This window comes from Artemia sp. Qi Xiang Cuo, chromosome 9 (genome assembly GCF_049724085.1).
Source record: "Artemia sp. Qi Xiang Cuo chromosome 9, ASM4972408v1, whole genome shotgun sequence".
NCBI classification, from domain to species: domain Eukaryota; kingdom Metazoa; phylum Arthropoda; class Branchiopoda; order Anostraca; family Artemiidae; genus Artemia; species Artemia sp. Qi Xiang Cuo.
Genome location: NC_142802.1, coordinates 65,179,312 through 65,200,233, shown reverse-complemented (window position 1 = coordinate 65,200,233; position 20,922 = coordinate 65,179,312). Strand labels below are relative to the sequence as shown.

Genomic DNA, 20,922 nt, shown 5'->3' with positions numbered 1-20,922 from the left:
GGTGTCCATTAATAACGAAATTTTTGTGTTAAATAAGTAGTTCTTGTATCTTTTAAAAGAGACTCTGTTGCCTGATTCCGTGTGGTTTTTCTTTACCTGGTGCCCATTAAAAACTAAACTTTTGTGTTAAATAAGTAGTTTTTGTATCTTTTAAAAGATCTTGACGGGGATTTAGAGACTTGGTTGCCTCATTCCGTGTGGTTTTTCTTTACTTGGTGCCCATTAATAGTAAAATTTTTGTCTTAAATAAGAGGTTTTTGTATGTTTTAAAAGATACTCTGTTGCCTGATTCCGTGTGGTTTTTCTTTACCTGGTGTCCATTAATAACGAAATTTTTGTGTTAAATAAGTAGTTCTTGTATCTTTTAAAAGAGCTTTACGGGGTTTGAGAGACTCTGTTGCCTGATTCCATGTGGTTTTTCTTTACTTGGTGCCCATTAATAACGAAATTTTTGTGTTAAAGTAGTTCTTGTATATTTTAAAAGAGCTTTACGGGGTTTGAGACACTCTGTTGCCTGATTCCGTGTGGTTTTTCTTTACTTGGTGCCCATCAAAAACGAAGTTTTTCTTGTTAAATAAATAATTCTTGCATCTTTTGAAAGAGCTTTACGGGGTTTGAGAGACTGTGTTGCTTGACTCCGTGTGCTTTTTGCTTTACTTGGTGCTCAATAAAAAAGCGAAAATTTTTTTAAAATAAATAATTCTTGTATATTTCAAAAGAGCTTTACGGGATTTGAGTGACTCGGTTGCCTGATTCCGTGTGGTTTTTCTTTACTTGGTGCCCATTAAAAACGAAATTTTTGTGTTAAATAAGTAGTTCTTGTATCTTTTAAAAGAGACTCTGTTGCCTGATTCCGTGTGGTTTTTCTTTACCTGGTGTCCATTAATAACGAAATTTTTGTTTTAAATAAGTAGTTCTTGAGTCTTTTAAAAGAGCTTTACGGGGTTTGAGAGACTCGGTTGCCTGATTCCGTGTGGTTTGTCTTTACGTGGTACTCATCAAAATTGAAATTTTTGGGTTAAAGAATTACGATCTGTACCCGTTAATAGAGCTTGTTGTTTTTATAGAGACTTTGCTTCCTGTTTCGTTGTTGAGTTTCAATACTTGGTATACAATAAAACCGAAATTTTTGAGTTAAATAAATAGTTATAGTATCTTTTAAAAGAGACTCTGTTGCCTGATTCCGTTTGGTTTTTCTTTACCTGGTGTCCATTAAAAACGAAATTTTTGTGTTAAATAAGTAGTTCTTGTATCTTTTAAAAGAGCTTTACGGGGTTTGAGAGACTCGGTTGCCTGATTCCGTGTGGTTTTTCTTTACTTGGTGCCCATTAAAAACGAAATTCTTTTGTTAAATAAGTAGTTCTAGTATCTTTTAAAAGAGATTTACGGGGTTTGAGACACTCTGTTGGCTGATTTCATGAGGTTATTCTTTACATGGTGCACATTTAAAACGAAATTTTTGGTTGAAATAAGTAGTTATTGTATCTTATAAAAGAGCTTTACAGGATTTGAGAGACTCTGTTGCCTGATTCCGTGTGGTTTTTCTTTACTTGGTGCCCATTAAAAACGAAATTTTTGTCTTAAATAAGTAGTTCTTGTATCTTTTAAAAGAGCTTTACGGGGTTTGAGCGACTCGGTTGCCTAATTCCATGTGGTTTTTCTTTACTTGGTGCCCATTAAAAACGAATTCCATACTTAGGATCACTTAAAACAAATATACATCAAAGAAGACTGTACTCTTATATTAAAATTTACCTTTAGATGGATTTTTTTTTGTATTTTGCTCTAATTAGTAACATGTAATATACCGTGATATATATGATAATAACTAATTTTTTCATTTCTAACTTTATCATGATTCAAATTGACACTAAAAATGAAACTACCTACTCCCCAAAGCTTTTAAATCTTAACAACCATTTAAGGCCTTTCCTTTTCTTTAAAATCCTCCACCTTTATCAATGAGATCAATAGTACGTAGCCGTCACGCAGTCAAAAACAGTCAAAAAGTAATTAATAACAAATTGATCTTAGAAACTTCAGAAGGGGGCAATATCTTACAACATGCGTACATGGGTATAGCCGTGGGGGTTACAGGGGAGAAAAATTTTCACTAAATATTTACAAAATACGTCGTGGAATGTAGGGGTGGTAGCATAAAGGTTTGTTTGTTGCCGTATATACACCTCTTCTCTGATAAAATTCTGGTGACACCCTTGCACCCACCACTGTAAAATAGTTGATGTTTGGTCATAATTCAAAGAACAAAGTAAATATTGGCAAGGAAAAACGATCAAGCAATGTCGCTATGTGAATCCTGATTGAAAATCTCTCTAAAAAAAAGGCTTTCCCTTCACTGTCTGTTGCCTGTTTTCAATGCTTGTTGAAATTATTTCACTTTTACAAAAATAATCTTTTAAAAAGAAGTCTATTTATACAAAAAAAAAGCAAAAAATAAAAAAAGACAGGTTAAAAACTAAGCTTGGGTTTACTTTAAACTCAGCACTTCACCTCTTAAACAGGAAAGTAATATTTAAATTAAACAAAGTTACTCTATTGGTCGTTTCCTCTGTGATTGGTGGAACGACAGACCCTCTTCTGCGAGCATTTTGAAAGTGAGATTAAACCATCATTTCGGCGTGTTTGCAATATTGCATAAGCAAAAAAAAAAATAATAATAAAAAATAACTAAAGCGAAGAACTTGGAGTCTTAACAAGGAAATAAAGTCCTAATAGTTTTATGAACAAAAGGGAGCTGCAGTAATTTTACATTTTAGAAGAAACAGTACCATGTCCTGGTACTCCATGTCCAATCAAATATCTCTCCTACCTAGAAAAAAAATAACTCCCAAGAACAAACTTCTACTCAGTCTAGTTTGTACCGGAATAAAAGAATGCAAATTACTTTCAGTCCATCCCTAGCCATTCATAAGCATACATATAATTAGTAATATAATTGTTCATTAGATATCCATTAAGAGTGAAACAAGGAAAAAATCCGTTATTATATACCATGTTCAAAGCAAAAATTAAGAGAAATCAACCACACACCTTTAAAACCAATCATTCAATAGCAGAGGCAATGAGTTCACTAATTTCTGTAGAGGATGATCGTAAAACAAGTTTAATAGCAATTCCTTCTTCTGAGAGACCCATCCGGCCAATAGCAAGCACATTATATCCTCCCCGAAACAGGCCAGACAGCATAACTGTGTGGGTGGTTTTTCCACTAGGCACGGAGTCACTGTCCATGCACGGCTTTAGGCCAAGGTGATTTGCCACTTTCCACACAGCCTCCTTAAGCGTTGGCTCTTGGAGTAAAAAAGTCTCAGCAATTTCGCAGCCTTCTCCCAACTCTTCCCATAATTCATTAAAATTCCATTGCTCAACCTTCTTACAGTGATCAGACACTTCAATCTCAACATCACTGATTGGGTAATCATCCAGAACGACGCAATTCGGGTTACCACTTATGTCTTCCTTGAGTAAATACAATAATTTGGCTGGGAAAGAGCCAACCAACCCACTCAATGATTCTAGAAATGCCAAACTAACATACATTCTACCTTCTACATTATATTCAAGGATTGGGCATGGAATTGACGCATCTACTTCAAACTCGTCAGAGACTTCAAGTTCAACGGATACATTTTCAAGGATTTGATTATCCATCGTGTTAACACAAATAAATTCTAAAACAATATGATGATTGAAAACATGCTTAATAAGCTTTACGTAACGCTCCATATCACTATCAGAAAGTATGATTGGATCTGACATCTTAAAAAGGGGTCCATAAGCGGCAAATTCGGGGAAATTTGGAAGAAATTTAAAGCTTTCCTGTGGCAAGTCAGGCTGAACTTGTTTTGGTCTAGCAGCTAAAATCGGTTCAATACTAGGAGGTCGAATTTTGAAGTTTTCTGAAGTTTTCTGTGGAATAGATTTTGCTATCTCTACATTCTTCGTGACCAACTTTTGCGCCATTAATAGTTCGCTTAATTCTTCTGAAATTTTTGGTTTTGAATTAACTCAAAATAATTTTTTTTTCACTTAACCTATTTTGGGGAAGGCTATTATCTCCTATGATATATTTTAAAGGGTTTTCCTGTAATAGCTTAGCGAATATAGGCCTAATCACTTTTTTTTATGTCTGTATCTCTCCAATGATTAAATTTAAGCTTCAAAGTTTGTAGACTAACTAGTTGGCGTGTCTTCCTCCAAATTTCCGACCGCGCCATAGGTAGCGATATAAAAAATAGACTGGCCTTAATTGCGGTAATAAAGATTGACCGCGTCAATGTAATATTATGCTTTAAAGCTGTGAACTTACATCTTATAAGTTCTCCGACAGCGCCACTTATAGCGCTAAGGACTGCGCCATTTGTAATATTATTCTTTAAAGTTGTGGCGATTAAGATGCGCCAAATGTGGCAATGAAGCCCGGGGTCACAAATGTAATATTATGATTTAAAGCAGTGTACCGATCGCGCAACTCACTGAAATCGAGAAAATAAAATGCGTAGCGATAGTAGGTTAGGAATTCCCTAATTATTAATCCGGGGGCATAACCTCGCTTCCTCGAGTTATCTCTTTGTCAATTACCTCTAATGTTACCGCTGGAGGCATACGAACTAATTACCTGCCGTGCGACTAGATACAGATATATAAGATAAAATAAACACAAATAGAAAAGCAATAGTTTTATTGAGACTTACATGTAGGCTTACAACAGTGCTTCACTTCAAATGACGACAACAAAGGCAAGGATTAAATTGGCTCTCAAAAATAATGATGATGGCAATAGAGACAATCCATAATTGAATCGAAAAACAGTTTTTTTCACTATATCACACAAATACAGCTTCTGCGCTCTACTAGCTTTTCACGATTGGCCCATGTCCTGTGGAGGGGGGCGCTATTTTGTAATTATGTTCGCTAACTCACTACATTATGCGAACTATCTATCCAATGATGTTTTTTAAATATTTCGATGATTTAAACGTTCACACTGCTCTTATAATTTAAACTTCCTGAGAAACATTGTGTATAGCTTCTTTTTTATTACCAAATATCTTAGCGAAATTCAAAACTGAATACCGTCGTTGTTTGGCTGAGGCTAAAATGCAATTTCTCTTTTTGCTGATTAAGAACTTTTCTTTTTTTGAAACTAGATTTAAACTTAATTAGAGAAAGTCGGAATTATCTTTAGAAACAAAAAGATTTTATTTTTTTTGTATTTTGAATATATCACATTTTACTCACGGTACAAAACTTTGTGGAACATGCGTTTTCCTGCATGAAACACCAAAATATAATAAAATGTCAAGTTTCGGAGGGTTCCACTACTCGCAAGCAAGCGCCATTGGTATTTTTGAATCCGCATGGTCAATTTAGGGGGTGGAGGGTATGCTAATTCTCGTAGCAGCCGCTTTCCGTCGTGGTATTGTTCACATTTTCAACACCTGGCGTCCGTACTATCATATAATCTACCAAGCATACAACTACCCCAGATCAGTATCAATAAATGAATGAAACCCAAAACGGACAAAAATTAAAATAAACATTAGAGTCAAACTCAAAACGAGCATAAATTAATGTGAGTAGGGTTCAAAACCCCTATGCTTTCTAAAAGCCAGAATATAATTTGTACTTTACTGAAAAAATATTCAAATGAGTTTATTGAAAAAAAAATGTGCATTTTCAATTTAATGTACATATGCTGGTATTTATTCCCTAAAATCTTAACTAATTTTTGATTTCTTAAAGTTACAAAAGTGAAAACATTTCAAAGAATTGTTTTCAGTAAAGCGCCAATGACGCAGTAGGTCTTAGGCTTCTGCAGTGATACAATGCATTATTCTTGACATTATTCTTGACTTGATTATCCTTGACTTTAAAAAACGGATCTAGAACTTTCAATTTAATTCGAATGAGACTTTTTTCAAAGTCTATACGATTACCTCTTTGATAAAAAAACCTTATATATGAACAATAGACAGCTTGCATAACTTGTGGACAACGATTGACAACAATGAATGGATTGAAAAATAGCTCCAATAAGGGGGGGGGGGTTTAGACCATTTCACTTGCTGACACAAAGGGATCACGACTGTTTGGAATTGACCTTAATAGGATTTTATGTGCCAAAGCAATTTTGCATCTATCACAGAGTATGTATTTTAACCTTATAATTGGATAATTATAATAGATTTCCTATGTGTTCTCCCCATAAAAAATCCCCTCCCATAAGTTATAAACCCCCATTTAATAAGTTATGCCCCAGGGCATAACTTACAACAACGACCACTGGGCCCTGGTGGGCTGTGTCGACGCCGGAGTTTTTTGTTATCAGAACTTTGAACTATTTTAACAAAATGTCTATCACAAAATTTTTATCTGATGGATTTAGGGTGTGGAGGAGGGTAGTTGCCCTTCAATCTCTTTTGACGCTTCTTCTTTGAATCCGTGATGCTTCTTCTGGCAGATACTATAAAATTTCATTTTTATAGATAGAAGCTTGGAACCTCTACAGTTGGGTTCTCTGATACGCTGAATGTGATGGCGTGATTTCCACGAAAAGTTTTTGACTTTTATGGGGTGTTTTTCACCTTTTCCGATAATTCGACAAATTTTCTCAGGCCCACTAATGGGTACACTATACTTAAAAAATATCATTTATTTGGAATCAGCACAATAAGCTAATTTTTTGGTACATCTATCGATATCAAAATTGATTCAGGATCATCAAGAATCTAATTTTGTTCTTTTGCTAACTTCTCATTTTCAGTTAGTAATACTTTATAAATAGATAGCTTTTTGCCTGACTATTAGAAGCCGGAAGCGATTGTTAACTAGAAAAGGTGCCTACTTGCCTATTATCTTGACTGTAGCGTAAAAGCAAGGAGAAATAAAATCGTTTATAGATGAAAGAATGCAAACTTATAAAGAATTTCATGAGTATATGCAAATAATAATAGTAGTTTTAATACTGATTTGGTGATAAATGGCATTTTTTTTTTTTTTTACAAAGATATGTATCCAGTGGGGAAATATTCTATTTTATGTCATAAATTTGTAAAATATGTCCCTTTTATGTCCCTAATTTCTAAAATATGTCCTTTTTTGCCCTAATAAATCATTGTGTCCCGGCACACAGGAATATGTCCATTGGACATAAAATATGTCCAGTTGGCAACTCTGCTCTTAATGTAGACTGATTTAGAAAGAAATTATGTAGAAGATCAAAATTCGCACAGAATTTCCATCCACATAAACAATAATACTTCTTTTCCTCTAACCAAAATTATGTTGTAGTAATGTTAACAAGGACTTCTTACCGAAATTACTATTCATCGCCATTTTTTTTAGTATATTCCAATTTAATCCCAAATTGAAAATTTAAACGTTGGACGGTACTCATGCAAGCACACTTATTGATTTATACATTTTAAAAGCAAATAAACAGGGATTTAAGGAACAGTTACCTCAGATTATATCTTGGTTAGATATAATTTGAATTTTATTCATTTTGCGTTAGATTCAGGATTAATTCCGGCTGCTATATTCCGGGATATTCGTAAGGCTTTCGACTCCTTAACCCATGAAATTCTTCTATCGAAGATGTCTCATTTTGGCACAAGGAGAAATGTATTTTTTGATTTCAGTCTTATTTGATCTCCTTTTTCCGGTCACCCTCAAAAGTGAATTTTGGTGTCCCTCAGGGATCAGTCCTTTGCTATATTTGATTAATGTAAATGATCTTAATTGTTTTGTAAAAAAGCAGAAACTTATTAGTTGCTGTAGACTTTGTCATCCTAAGCCTTCTCTTGCCCATAGTGGCAACTATAGTTCACCTTCTTCTGATGTCCTTGTTTGTTTTGCTGATTACAGCACACTTGGCACTTCGGGAAACTGCGAATCAGAGCTTCGATTAAATTTGGAAAATCGGTTTAGCAGCTAAAATCGGTTCAATACTAGGAGGTCGAATTTTGAAGTTTTCTGAAGTTTTCTGTGGAATAGATTTTGCTATCTCTACATTCTTCGCGACCAACTTTTGCGCCATTAATAGTTCGCTTAATTCTTCTGACATTTTTGGTTTTGAATTAACTCAAAATAAATTTTTTTTCACTTAACCTATTTTGGGGAAGGCTATTATCTCCTATGAGATATTTTAAAGGGTTTTCCTGTAATAGCTTAGCGATTATAGGCCTAATCACTTTTTTTTTATGTCTGTATCTCTCCAATGATTAAATTTAAGCTTCAAAGTTTGTAGACTAACTAGTTCGCGTGTCTTCCTCCAATTTTCCGACCGCGCCATATGTAGCGATAAAAAATAAACTGGCCTTAATTGTGGAAATAAAGATTGACCGCGTCAATGTAATGTTATGCTTTAAAGCTGTGAACTTACACATTATAAGTTCTCCGACAGCGCCACGTATAGCGCTAAAGACTGCACCATATGTAATATTATTCTTTAAAGCTGTGGCGATTAAGATGCGCCAAATGTGGCAATGAAGTCTGGGGCCACAAATGTAATATTATGATTTAAAGCAGTGTACCGATCGCGCAACTCACTGAAATCGAGAAAATAAAATGCGTAGCGATAGTAGGTTAGGAATTCCCTAATTATTAATCCGGGGGCATAACCTCGCTTCCTCGAGTTATCTCTTTGTCAATTACCTCTAATGTTACCGCTGGAGGCATACGAACTAATTACCTGCCGTGCGACTAGATACAGATATATAAGATAAAATAAACACAAATAGAAAAGCAATAGTTTTATTGAGACTTACATGTAGGCTTACAACAGTGCTTCACTTCAAATGACGACAACAAAGGCAAGGATTAAATTGGCTCTCAAAAATAATGATGATGGCAATAGAGACAATCCATAATTGAATCGAAAAACAGTTTTTTTCACTATATCACACAAATACAGCTTCTGCGCTCTACTAGCTTTTCACGATTGGCCCATGTCCTGTGGAGGGGGGCGCTATTTTGTAATTATGTTCGCTAACTCACTACATTATGCGAACTATCTATCCAATGATGTTTTTTAAATATTTCGATGATTTAAACGTTCACACTGCTCTTATAATTTAAACTTCCTGAGAAACATTGTGTATAGCTTCTTTTTTATTACCAAATATCTTAGCGAAATTCAAAACTGAATACCGTCGTTGTTTGGCTGAGGCTAAAATGCAATTTCTCTTTTTGCTGATTAAGAACTTTTCTTTTTTTGAAACTAGATTTAAACTTAATTAGAGGAAGTCGGCATTATCTTTAGAAAGAAAAAGATTTTGTTTTTTTTTGTATTTTAAATATATCATATTTTAATCACGGTACAAAACTTTGTGGAACATGCGTTTTCCTGCATGAAACACCAAAATATAATAAAATGTCAAGTTTCGGAGGGTTCCACTACTCGCAAGCAAGCGCCATTGGTATTTTTGAATCCGCATGGTCAATTTAGGGGTGGAGGGTATGCTAATTCTCGTAGCAGCCGCTTTCCGTCGTGGTATTGTTCACATTTTCAACACCTGGCGTCCGTACTATCATATAATCTACCAAGCATACAACTACCCCAGATCAGTATCAATAAATGAATGAAACCCAAAACGGACAAAAATTAAAATAAACATTAGAGTCAAACTCAAAACGAGCATAAATTAATGTGAGTAGGGTTCAAAACCCCTATGCTTTCTAAAAGCCAGAATATAATTTGTACTTTACTGAAAAAATATTCAAATGAGTTTATTGAAAAAAAAATGTGCATTTTCAATTTAATGTACATATGCTGGTATTTATTCCCTAAAATCTTAACTAATTTTTGATTTCTTAAAGTTACAAAAGTGAAAACATTTCAAAGAATTGTTTTCAGTAAAGCGCCAATGACGCAGTAGGTCTTAGGCTTCTGCAGTGATACAATGCATTATTCTTGACATTATTCTTGACTTGATTATCCTTGACTTTAAAAAACGGATCTAGAACTTTCAATTTAATTCGAATGAGACTTTTTTCAAAGTCTATACGATTACCTCTTTGATAAAAAAAAACCTTATATATGAACAATAGACAGCTTGCATAACTTGTGGACAACGATTGACAACAATGAATGGATTGAAAAATAGCTCCAATAAGGGGGTTCAGACCTTTTCACTTGCTGACCCAAAGGGATCACGACTGTTTGGAATTGACCTTAATAGGAATTTTTGTGCCAAAGCAATTTTGCATCTATCACAGAGTATGTATTTTAACCTTATAATTGGATAATTATAATAGATTTCCTATGTGTTCTCCCCATAAAAAACCCCCTCCCATAAGTTATAAACCCCCCATTTAATAAGTTATGCCCCAGGGCATAACTTACAACAACGACCACTGGGCCCTGGTGGGCTGTGTCGACGCCGGAGTTTTTTGTTATCAGAACTTTGAACTATTTTAACAAAATGTCTATCTCAAAATTTTTATCTGATAGATTTAGGGTGTGGAGGAGGGTAGTTGCCCTTCAATCTCTTTTGACTCTTAAAAAGTGAACAAGAACTTTCAATTTTCAATCAAATGAGCCCTCTTTAAAGTTTATACGAGCATCCCTTCCATAAGAAATAATATGAAGTATTCGGAGAATCCTTAAATCACAACTCTTGCTCTGAGGGCTTTGGGGGAGTTGTAATCCTCAAAGACCTAATTTCCAGAACTTAAAACTAAGTTTAGTAAAATGGCTGTCTTAAAAGTTTGATTGGATGTGTTTGGGGAAAAGGTGGGCGTGAGAGGGGGGTTAGTTGCCCTCAAATCACTTTTGACTATTACAAAAGGCACTAAACCTTAGGCAAAGGGCAAAAAACTGGACTTGGAAAAATTTAGGGCAAGATAATTTGGATCTAGCCACAAAATCACGCTCCCAAACAAATTTTCCAAATTTAACTGAAGCTCTGATTTGCTGTTTCCCGACGTGTCAAGTATACTGTAATTTGCAAAACAAATAAGCACATCACAAGAGGGCGAACTATAGTTGCCACTATGGGAAAGGGAAGGTATAGGATGACAAAGTCTGCAGCAATTAACAAGTTTCTGCGTTTTTACAAAATAATTAAGATCATTTACATTAATCAAATATAGCAAAGGACTGATCCCTGAGGGACACCAAAATTCACTTTTGAGGGTGACCGGAAAAAGGAGATCAAATAAGACTGAAATCAAAAAATACATTTCTCCTTGTGCCAAAATGAGACATCTTCGATAGAAGAATTTCATGGGTTAAGGAGTCGAAAGCCTTACGAATATCCCGGAATATAGCAGCCGGAATTAATCCTGAATCTAACGCAAAATGAATAAAATTCAAATTATATCTAACCAAGATATAATCTGAGGTAACTGTTCCTTAAATCCCTGTTTATTTGCTTTTAAAATGTATAAATCAATAAGTGTGCTTGCATGAGTACCGTCCAACGTTTAAATTTCGATTTTGGACAAAATTTGAATATACTTAAAAAATTGGCGATGAATAGTAATTTTGGTAAGAAGTCCTTGTTAATATTACTACAAAATAATTTTGGTTGGAAGAAAAGAAGTATTGTTGTTTGTATGGATGGAAATTCTGTGCGAATTTTGATCTTCTACATAATTTCTTTCTAAATCAGTCTACATTAAGAGCAGAGTTGCCAACTGGACATATTTTATGTCCAATGGACATATTCCTGTGTGCCGGGACACAATGATTTAATAGGGCAAAAAAGGACATATTTTAGAAATTAGGGACATAAAAGGGACATATTTTGCAAATTTATGACATAAAATAGAATATTTCCCCACTGGATACATATCTTTGTAAAAAAAAAAAAAAATTCCATTTATCACCAAATCAGTATTAAAACTACTATTATTATTTGCAAATACTCATGAAATTCTTTATAAGTTTGCATTCTTTCATCTATAAACGATTTTATTTCTCCTTGCTTTTACGCTACAGTCAAGATAATAGGCAAGTAGGCACCTTTTCTAGTTAACAATCGCTTCCGGCTTCTAATAGTCAGGCAAAAAGCTATCTATTTATAAAGTATTACTAACTGAAAATGAGAAGTTAGCAAAAGAACAAAATTAGATTCTTGATGATCCTGAATCAATTTTGATATCGATAGATGTACCAAAAAATTAGCTTATTGTGCTGATTCCAAATAAATGATATTTTTTAAGTATAGTGTACCCATTAGTGGGCCTGAGAAAATTTGTCGAATTATCGGAAAAGGTGAAAAACACCCCATAAAAGTCAAAAACTTTTCGTGGAAATCACGCCATCAGATTCAGCGTATCAGAGAACCCAACTGTAGAGGTTCCAAGCTTCTATCTATAAAAATGAAATTTTATAGTGTTTGCCAGAAGAAGCATCACGGATTCGTGTTTATTTGTTGTTGCTGGTTTTTCCAGGGGTGATCATATCGAACCAATGGTACAAGAATTTCTCAAGAGGACTCGTTCAAACGAAAATTAAAAGATCTAGTGTCCTTTTTAAGCGACCAAAAGATTGGAGGACAACTAGCCACCGTCCCACGCCCTTTTTTCCTGAAAGTCGTCTGATCAAAATTTTGAGATAGCCATTTTGTTCAGTATTGTTGAAAAGCACAATAGATATGTCTTAGGAGATGACATGACACCTCAGAACCACCAGAGGAAGGGCCGCAAGTTATGAAATTTGCCCATTGTTTACATATAATATTTTTTATTGGGAAGAATACCGACATTTTCCAAGGGAGGAAGGAGATCTTCTGGGAATGGATTTTATATGGGGAGAATTTCCCTTTGGGATGGAAGTTTCTGGGGGTGAACTTTTCAGGGGAAATTTTATATGGGGAAAATTTACCAGAATTTGTATACAGAATGTTTGTTATTTGTCTTTTTTCTCGTTGTTGATCCCATTGTACATGTAGACACTCTGAGGAAACTCTCAGGGGGAAGTTTTTAGCTGAGTTGAAGTTCTCTTGGGTTCTTTTTTTTGGGGAAGGGGATTCTCCACGGAAAAATTTCCATGGGGGAATTATCACCAGGAGAAATTCTCCCATGGACAATTTCTGGGGGATAAACTTTCCAAGGGAGGGGGGGGGTATTTTCCAAGCAGGGATATTCCCTAATGACCTTAAAAAGGATCAGAAACTAAATAAATACAAGTCTTTCTTCAAACAAAAGTATGGCGAAGAGTATTTTTCAGGCAAAATCGTAAGCAAAAATTTTATGGGAAGTATGCGCAGCATGGATGGAATTGTCCGGGGGTAGTTTCCCGGTGGAAGAAATTTACATGGGGGGAACTTTATATAGAAGAATTTTTCGTGGAGAAACTTTCCACAGAGGGAGTGGATATCCTGGGATTATCTGAAAAACGATCAGAAATAAATACAAACACCAGTTTTTTCTACCGAAAGTAAGGAGTGACATTAGAACTTAAAACGTACAGAAATTATTCCGTATATAACGGGGGCTACACCCTCTGAATACCCCCCTTTCTACACTAATGTTCGACCTTTTGTCCAATTTTTTCAGAACGATTCTTGAAACACAAGGGCCGTGCCACCCTTGGAATAAGCCCCTCCCTCCAACCTTGGTGGAGAAAGTGGAGCCACTCCCTCCATACACGTATTCTTTTCCTTAGATGCATCCAGCATAAATTTTGGGAAAGAAATTTTGTTAAAAATGGTCCAAAGAACATATAACAATGCCCTCAGCGTTTACTCAACCTATAAAAGCCCTGGGACATGGGTTGTAAGTTATGCCCCAGGGGCGTATAAGGTCTTATAGAATGGATAGTCGTATAAACTTCAGATGGGGCTCATTTGATTGAAGTTTAGTACCCTTTATAAGAGTCAAAAGTGATTTGAGGCACCCCCCCCCCGCGCCTATCAGTTCTGAAAAACAGCATCCAATCAGAATTTGTAGACATCTATTTTGTTCAGAATTGTTCAAAGGTCCAGTAATTATGCCTTTGGGGATGTCACCCCCCTGATTGAAGGGCAACCCAGCTTACCTAGTGCTCCGCTAGGTAACCGTAAACCTACTCTCATCAAGAAGGTTACTGACAACTTACCAGCTCTCATCAAACTACCCTCATCTTGTCTACTATCATAAAAGAACACTAAGCCGTGTGACCCCTAGACTTTTCCGGAGCCTGACGTTACCACCGTCATCATCATTTTCATTGCTGCTGTCTTCATTTCTGTCCTTTGGGATTATTATTGTCGTCCCTTCACTGAAATCCTTACTGTGTTACAAACAGAAAAAAGCCTATATGCTTTTTCTTAATTAGAATAATAAGAGAGACTTGGCTACAACCTACGATTATGACATCATTGATCAATCTTTACCATGAAATCATTATCTTATTTTATTTACTATGGGCTGGAAGTTTGTTCTTTACTGTTATACGATCATGACGTCATTGATCAATCTTTAACATGAAATATGCAATTTTTCGTAAAAAACATTGATGCTATTTTAAAATAGGTTGTTTTAATTACAAAAAATTTTTAACCCCATAAATGTTCTTTAAAATGAACCTTTGAACAATTCTCTACGATGTTCCAGTGCCAAGTTATATACGGAACAAAAAAAGAAAAAAAAAAATGCTGTTTAGGCAGAATGCTGTAGTAGCTGCCACTTTTCTTGATTTCAAGCCAATATATTTCTCTCGCTTTTCAAGCCAAGGGACAGTGAGTTTCCTATATAGGGGTTTTGGACAAGGTAGTTCTTATGGTATACTTTTGTTTTGATCTGACTCTTTTCTTAGGACTTATGGGTTTTTATATTTCTTAACATTGGACATGATCGTCTCTTCTAGGTTGCTAGCTACCGCTGCTACCCGGATTACTATACCTTTGTTTGTTCTTTACTAGGTTTCAGCTATCTCTACAACCATGATACCTATGAAACTTATATAATCCCCAGTTTTAATGAACTAGATCGAGCTTTTATGTATTTATTCGAGCTTTTATTTATTTCTATATTTTAATTACTATAGGCTAGAGTTCGTTCTTTATTATAACCCATGGAAAAAGAAAAACAAACAAATAAACACGCATTCGTGATCTTTCTTCTGACAAAAATAAAAAATTCCACATTTTCGCAGATATGAGCTTAAAACCTTTACAGAAAGGTTGTCTGATACGCTGAATCTGATGGTATGATTTTCATTAAGATTCTCAGGCGTGTAAAGTTTGATAATTTTCTGAGGCTCATAAAATATGATGGGTAGGAGTAAACTTAACGAAACTTAAATATTTAAAATCAGCTTTAAAATCCGAGTCTTTTGATGTATCTATTGGTATCAAACTTGGTATCAAAAGTTTGATTACTATTGAGCCGGGTTGCTCTTACTATACAGTTCTTTACCCCGAACTGTTCGATAACAAACAGGAAAAAGTCTATGGCTTTTTCTTAATTAGAATAGTAAGAGATGTCCTGGGTACAACTTAGATTATGGCGTCATTGATTAATCTTGTATATGGAAAATGCAATTTTTCGTACAAAAGTTTAATTACTGAAAATTCTTAACCACATCAATTTCATTTAAAATGAGTCATTGAAAACCTCTCTACTATATTCGAGTGCCAAGCTATCTGTGGAAAAGAAAAGAGAAAAAAAATACCGTTTATGGAGAATATCGTAGTAGCTGCCACATTTTTTTTTATTTTCAAGCCAATGTATTTCTCTTGTTATTCAAGCCAAGGGACAGTAACTTTCTCCTATAAAGGAGTATCGGACAAGTCGGTTCTAAGGGTGTTCTTTTGTTCTGATCTGACTATTTTTCGGAGTCGTGAGTTATTATATTTCTTAGCATTGGACATGATTGTCTCTTAATAGTTTTTAGCTACAGCTGCAACCCGGATTGCTAACTACCGTTGTAACTCGGATTTCAATTTTGTCTCAAAATGTATAATAAATCCTAATATGTAGAAGTTGGTAGCACAGTAAGTAGAGCGTAGGTATCTTAATCCTGAGGTCGTAAGTTCAAGCCTCATCCGGGACAACATTTTAAAATTAATTTCAAATAGATGATGATGGTTTCTTGGAGAGGAACGTTTTATTACTAACTTTTTGTCTCCTCATGGGTTTTACTATACGTTCTTTACTTTAAACCATATCGATCCTTTATGCATTACAAACAGGATTATTTCTGTTTGTAATTATTCCAAGATTTTTCCAGGATACTAGACGATAATTCCAATGATCGTCTTTCAATCTAATAAGTTGCTAGAGTTCGTTCTTTACTATAAATCAATTTTCTTGATTTTCAAGCCAATATATTTCCCTTGCTGTTCAAGCCAAATGACAGAAAGTTTCCTATACAGGGGTTTCGGACAAGGCGGTTCTAACGGTGTACTTTTTGTTTTGACCTGACTGCTTTTTCAGGAGCTATGAGTTTTTTTATTTCTTAACATTGGACGTGATCGTCTCTTAATAGGTTGCTAGCTACCGCTGCAACCCGGATGGTGTTAACCACCAGTCTCTTCGAAGGCGTGGGTTCAAATCTTACCGCTGGTATACGATTATGATTTATGTACAAAAATCAAATATCTTTGAAAAGACTGCAGTATGAAAAGACATCAAAAATGTAGTTTTTAATTGAAAAAAATTTTCTCTCTTAGAAATAATTTATTTTAGTTACAAAAGATTTTTAACCCAATTAATTTCCTTTAAAATGAGCCATTGAACAACATTCTAAGATGTTCCAGTGCGAAACTATCTGTGGAAAAGAAGAAAGAAAAAAAAATATCCCGTTTAGTCAGAATCTTGTAGTAGCTGTCACTTTTCTTGATTTTCAAGCCAATATATTTCCCTTGCTGTTCAAGCCAAGGGACAGAAAGTTTCCTATACAGGGGTTTCGCACAAGGCGGTTCTAATGGTGTACTTTTTGTTTTGATCTGACTCCTTTTTTAGGAACTATGAGTTTTTATATTTCTTAACATTGGACGTGATCGTCTCTTACTAGGTTACTAGCTACCGTTGCAACCCGGACTACCCCTGGAACCACCATATATCAGTTACTTTGGGTGAAAGATCGTTCTTTACTGTAATTACTATCGCCTAGAGTTAGTTCTTTATATCGTAACAATTTGTTTTATAATAATAATTAATTTAGGTAATTACAAAAGGTTTCTATATAAAGCAGTTTCCTTTAAAATGAGCAACTACACAGCTCTTAATTATGACCACAAACTGTTTGATTTAATACTTAAGTTACTATGGGTTCAGTTCGTTCCTTATTGTAGCTAACTAATTCCAATGTATGCAATTGTTTGTTATTCCAATGATCGTCTTTTAATGTAAACTTGTTTGAGTCATAAACTAGGAAAGAGACTCCAGGTTACAGCTGCTGCTGCAACCCGGTTACCGCTGCAATCTGGATATATCAGTTACTATGGGTGAGAGATCGTTCTTTACTGTAAATTAAATAAAAAAAACAAGTTTTTTAAACTGAAAGTAAGGAGCGACATTAAAACTTAAAACGAACATAAATTATTCCGTATATGAAAGGGACTGTCCTCTCCTCAACGCCTCGCTCTTTACGCTAAAGCTTGACTCTGTCTCACAACTTTATTTTTTAAAACAATAAAAAACTTTAGCGTAAAGAGCGAGGCGTTGAGGAGAGGACAGCCCCTTTCGTATACGGAATAATTTCTGTTCGTTTTAAGTTTTAATGTCGCTCCTTACTTTCAGTTTAAAAAACTTGTTTTTTTTATTTAATTTCTGATCGTTTTTTAGTTAATGCAGCTTTTATTTTGGCTCGCCGTCATTGAATAAGTAAACAAAATTTGCATAAAAATTTTACTTTTCTTTTGCTAAATGGCTGTCTCTAAATTTGATTCTGACATACGTTATAATTTCTGTTCGTTTTAAGTTCTAATATTCCTTCTTACATTTCAGTTGGAAAAAAACTTGGTTTTTTTTTATTTAATTTCTGATCGTTTTTTAAATAATGCTTGGAAATCCGGCGCCCCCTTCATAGAAATGTCCCTTACCCCAAAGAAACATCCTCCACTGAAATATTCTCCAGAGTAACTCCCTCCTCTAGCCCCCCCTCCAGAAAAATCCTTCCTGAAAATGGTTGTATACTTCCCAATAACCAATAAATAATGCTGGCAAGTCCGGCGCCCCCTTCATGGCGATTTCCCTTCCCCCATGAAAACTTCCTTCATGAACAGATCCTCCAACATAACTCCCGAGCCCCCCTTACCCCCCCCAAGCACAAAAAAAAACCTCCTGAAAACTTCTGTATACTTCCGAATAACCAATACTATATGTTAACATTGGGTAAAGTTCATATCTTTTAGCCCTCCCTCTGGGCACTTCGGGGGATTAAGTCATCCCAAAAGACATATTTATCATATTTTCGATCATGCTGAACAAAATGGCTATCTCAAAATTTTGATCAGGTGACTTTGGTAAAAAAATAAGCGTGGGAGGGGGCCTAGTTGCCCTCCATTTTTTTTGGTCACTTAAAAAGGACACTAGAACTTTTAATTTCCGTTCTAAAGAGCCCTCCCGCGATATTCTAGGACCACTGGGTCGATACGATCACCCCTGGGAAAAAAAACAAAAAAACAAAAAAAAAAACAAAAAAACAAATAAACACGCATCCGTGATCTTTCTTCTGGCAAAAAAAGCAAAATTCCACATTTTTGTAGATAGGAGCTTGAAACCTCTACAATAGGGGTCTCTGATACGCTGACTCTGATGGTGTGATTTTCATTAAGGGTCTCTAACGTTTAAGGGGTCTTTCCCCCTTTTTTCTAAAATCAGCCAAATTTTCTCAGGCGCGTAACTGTTGATGGGTAGCTCTAAACTTGATGAAAGTTATATATTTGAAATCAGCATTGAAATTTGATTCTTTTGATGTATCTATTGGTATCAAAAACCCGTTTTCTAGAGTTTCGGTTACCATTGAGCCGGGTCGCTCCTTACTTACAGTTCGTTACCACGAACTGTTTGAAAATTCAAATATCTTTGAAAAGACTGCAGTATGAAAATACATCAAAAATGCAATTTTTTGACAAAATTGATTCTACTTTAAAAAGTATATTATTTTTAATTACAAAATCGACTATATGTTGCAATTTACTTTAAAATGAGCTATTATACAGCTCTCTATGATTTTCCAGTGCCCAGCTAGTTGAGGAGGAAAATCAAGCGGAAAGAAAAAAATATCCCGTTTAGGCAGAATGTTGTAGTAGCTGCCATTTTTCTTGATTTTCAAGCCAATATATTTTCTTTGTTATTCAAGCCAAGTGACAGAAAGTTAACTATAGGGAAGTTTCAGACAAGGTGGTTCTAATGGTGTAATTTTTGTTTTGATCTGACTCTTTTCTTAGGAGTTAGGGGTTTTTATATTTCTTAACATTGGATGTGATCGTCTCTTACTAGGTTGCTAGCTACCGCTGCAACCCGGATGATCTCTTTTAATTAGGTTCCTTGCTACTGCTGCAAACCGGAACTATTAAAAATATTTTATCTTTAATTACAGAAGGAACTAGATGTAGCAAGTTTTACTATCGAGACGAGTCGCTCTTACTATTCAACATATAGTTCGTTATCACGAACTGTTTGCTTTGATGTATCTATTGGTACCAAAATTTCGTTCTTTAGAGTTTCGGTTACTATTGATACAATCAAAATTTTGTTCTTTAGAGTGTCGGTTACTATTGAGACAAGTAGCTATTATTACTATAGATTTCATTACCATGAACTGTTTGATTGCTTCAAAATTCAAATATCTTTGAAAAGACTGCAGTATGAAAATACATCAAAAATGCAATTTTTTGATAAAATTGATTCTACTTTAAAAAGTATATTATTTTTAATTACAAAAGTGACTAGATGTTGCTATTTCCTTTAAAATGAGCAATTATACAGCTCTCTATGATTTTCCAGTGCCCAGCTAGTTGAGGAGGAAAATCAAGCGGAAAGATAAAATATCCCGTTTAGTCAGAATGTTGTAGTAGCTGCCATTTTTCTTGATTTTCAAGCCATTATATTTTCTTTTTTATTCAAGCCAAGGGACAGAAAGTTAACTATAGGGAAGTTTTAGACAAGGTGGTTCTAATGGTGTAATTTTTGTTTTGATCTGACTCTTTTCTTAGGAGTTAGGGGTTTTTATATTTCTTAACATTGGATGTGATCGTCTCTTACTAGGTTGCTAGCTACCGCTGCAACCCGGATAATTGATTACAAACAGGAAAAAGCCCACGGCCTTTTCTTCTTTGAAATAGTAAGAGACTAGCCTCAAACAATCAAGTAGCAAACTAAATCAAATGTATGTATTGGGTTTTTATTCCAATGACCGTCTTTTAGTGGAAAATTTTAATATATTGACCTTAAATATAATAACAGTACTAGCCTATACTATCCGGGTTGCAGCGGTAGCTAGCAACCTAGTAAGAGACGATCACCTCCAATGTTAAGAAATATAAAAACCCGTAGCTCCTAAAATAAGAGTCAGATCAAAACAAAAAGTACACCATTAGAACTGCCTTGTCCAAATCCTCCATAAAGGAAACTTACCGCCCTTTGGCTTGAATAACAAAGAAAATATATTGGCTTGAAAATCAAGAAAATAGACTTTTACCACGTTATTCTCCCCAAACGGGATATTTTTTTCTTTTTTTTTCTTTTTTCTTTTCCACAGATAGCTTGGCACTGGAACATCGTAAAGGGTTGTTCAATAGCGCATTTTAAAGGAAATTAATTGGGTTAAAAATCTATAGTAACTAAAATAAATTATTTCTAAAAGAGAATAAATTTTTCCACCAAAAACTGCATTTTTGATGCAGTGACGTCATAATTATTATATAAGAATTATAATAAAGATCGAACTCTTCCTTATACTAACTTGCATACGCAACTTCACTATAGTTAAGATTACAGTATTTATATTATGCATCA

General features: G+C 34.8%; 2 protein-coding genes across 2 annotated transcripts in view; one reads left to right on the top strand and one right to left on the bottom strand.

Annotated features, from left to right (window-relative positions):
• LOC148948940 (guanine nucleotide-binding protein subunit beta-5-like) overlaps positions 1-20,922 on the top strand; it is a 230,864-nt gene that overhangs the window by 41,606 nt on the left and 168,336 nt on the right. The gene's annotated exons all lie outside the window — the stretch shown is intronic.
• LOC148948943 (coatomer subunit gamma-2-like) lies at positions 2,940-3,984 on the bottom strand. Its single transcript, XM_089094544.1, has one exon. The coding sequence runs from the start codon at positions 3,982-3,984 to the stop codon at positions 3,064-3,066; it is 921 nt and encodes a 306-aa protein (XP_088950670.1). The 3' UTR covers positions 2,940-3,063.

Coding starts and splice junctions, on each gene's coding strand:
- LOC148948943 (XM_089094544.1), bottom strand. CDS start 3,984: ATGGCGCAAAAGTTGGTCACGAAGAATGTAGAGATAGCAAAATCTATT.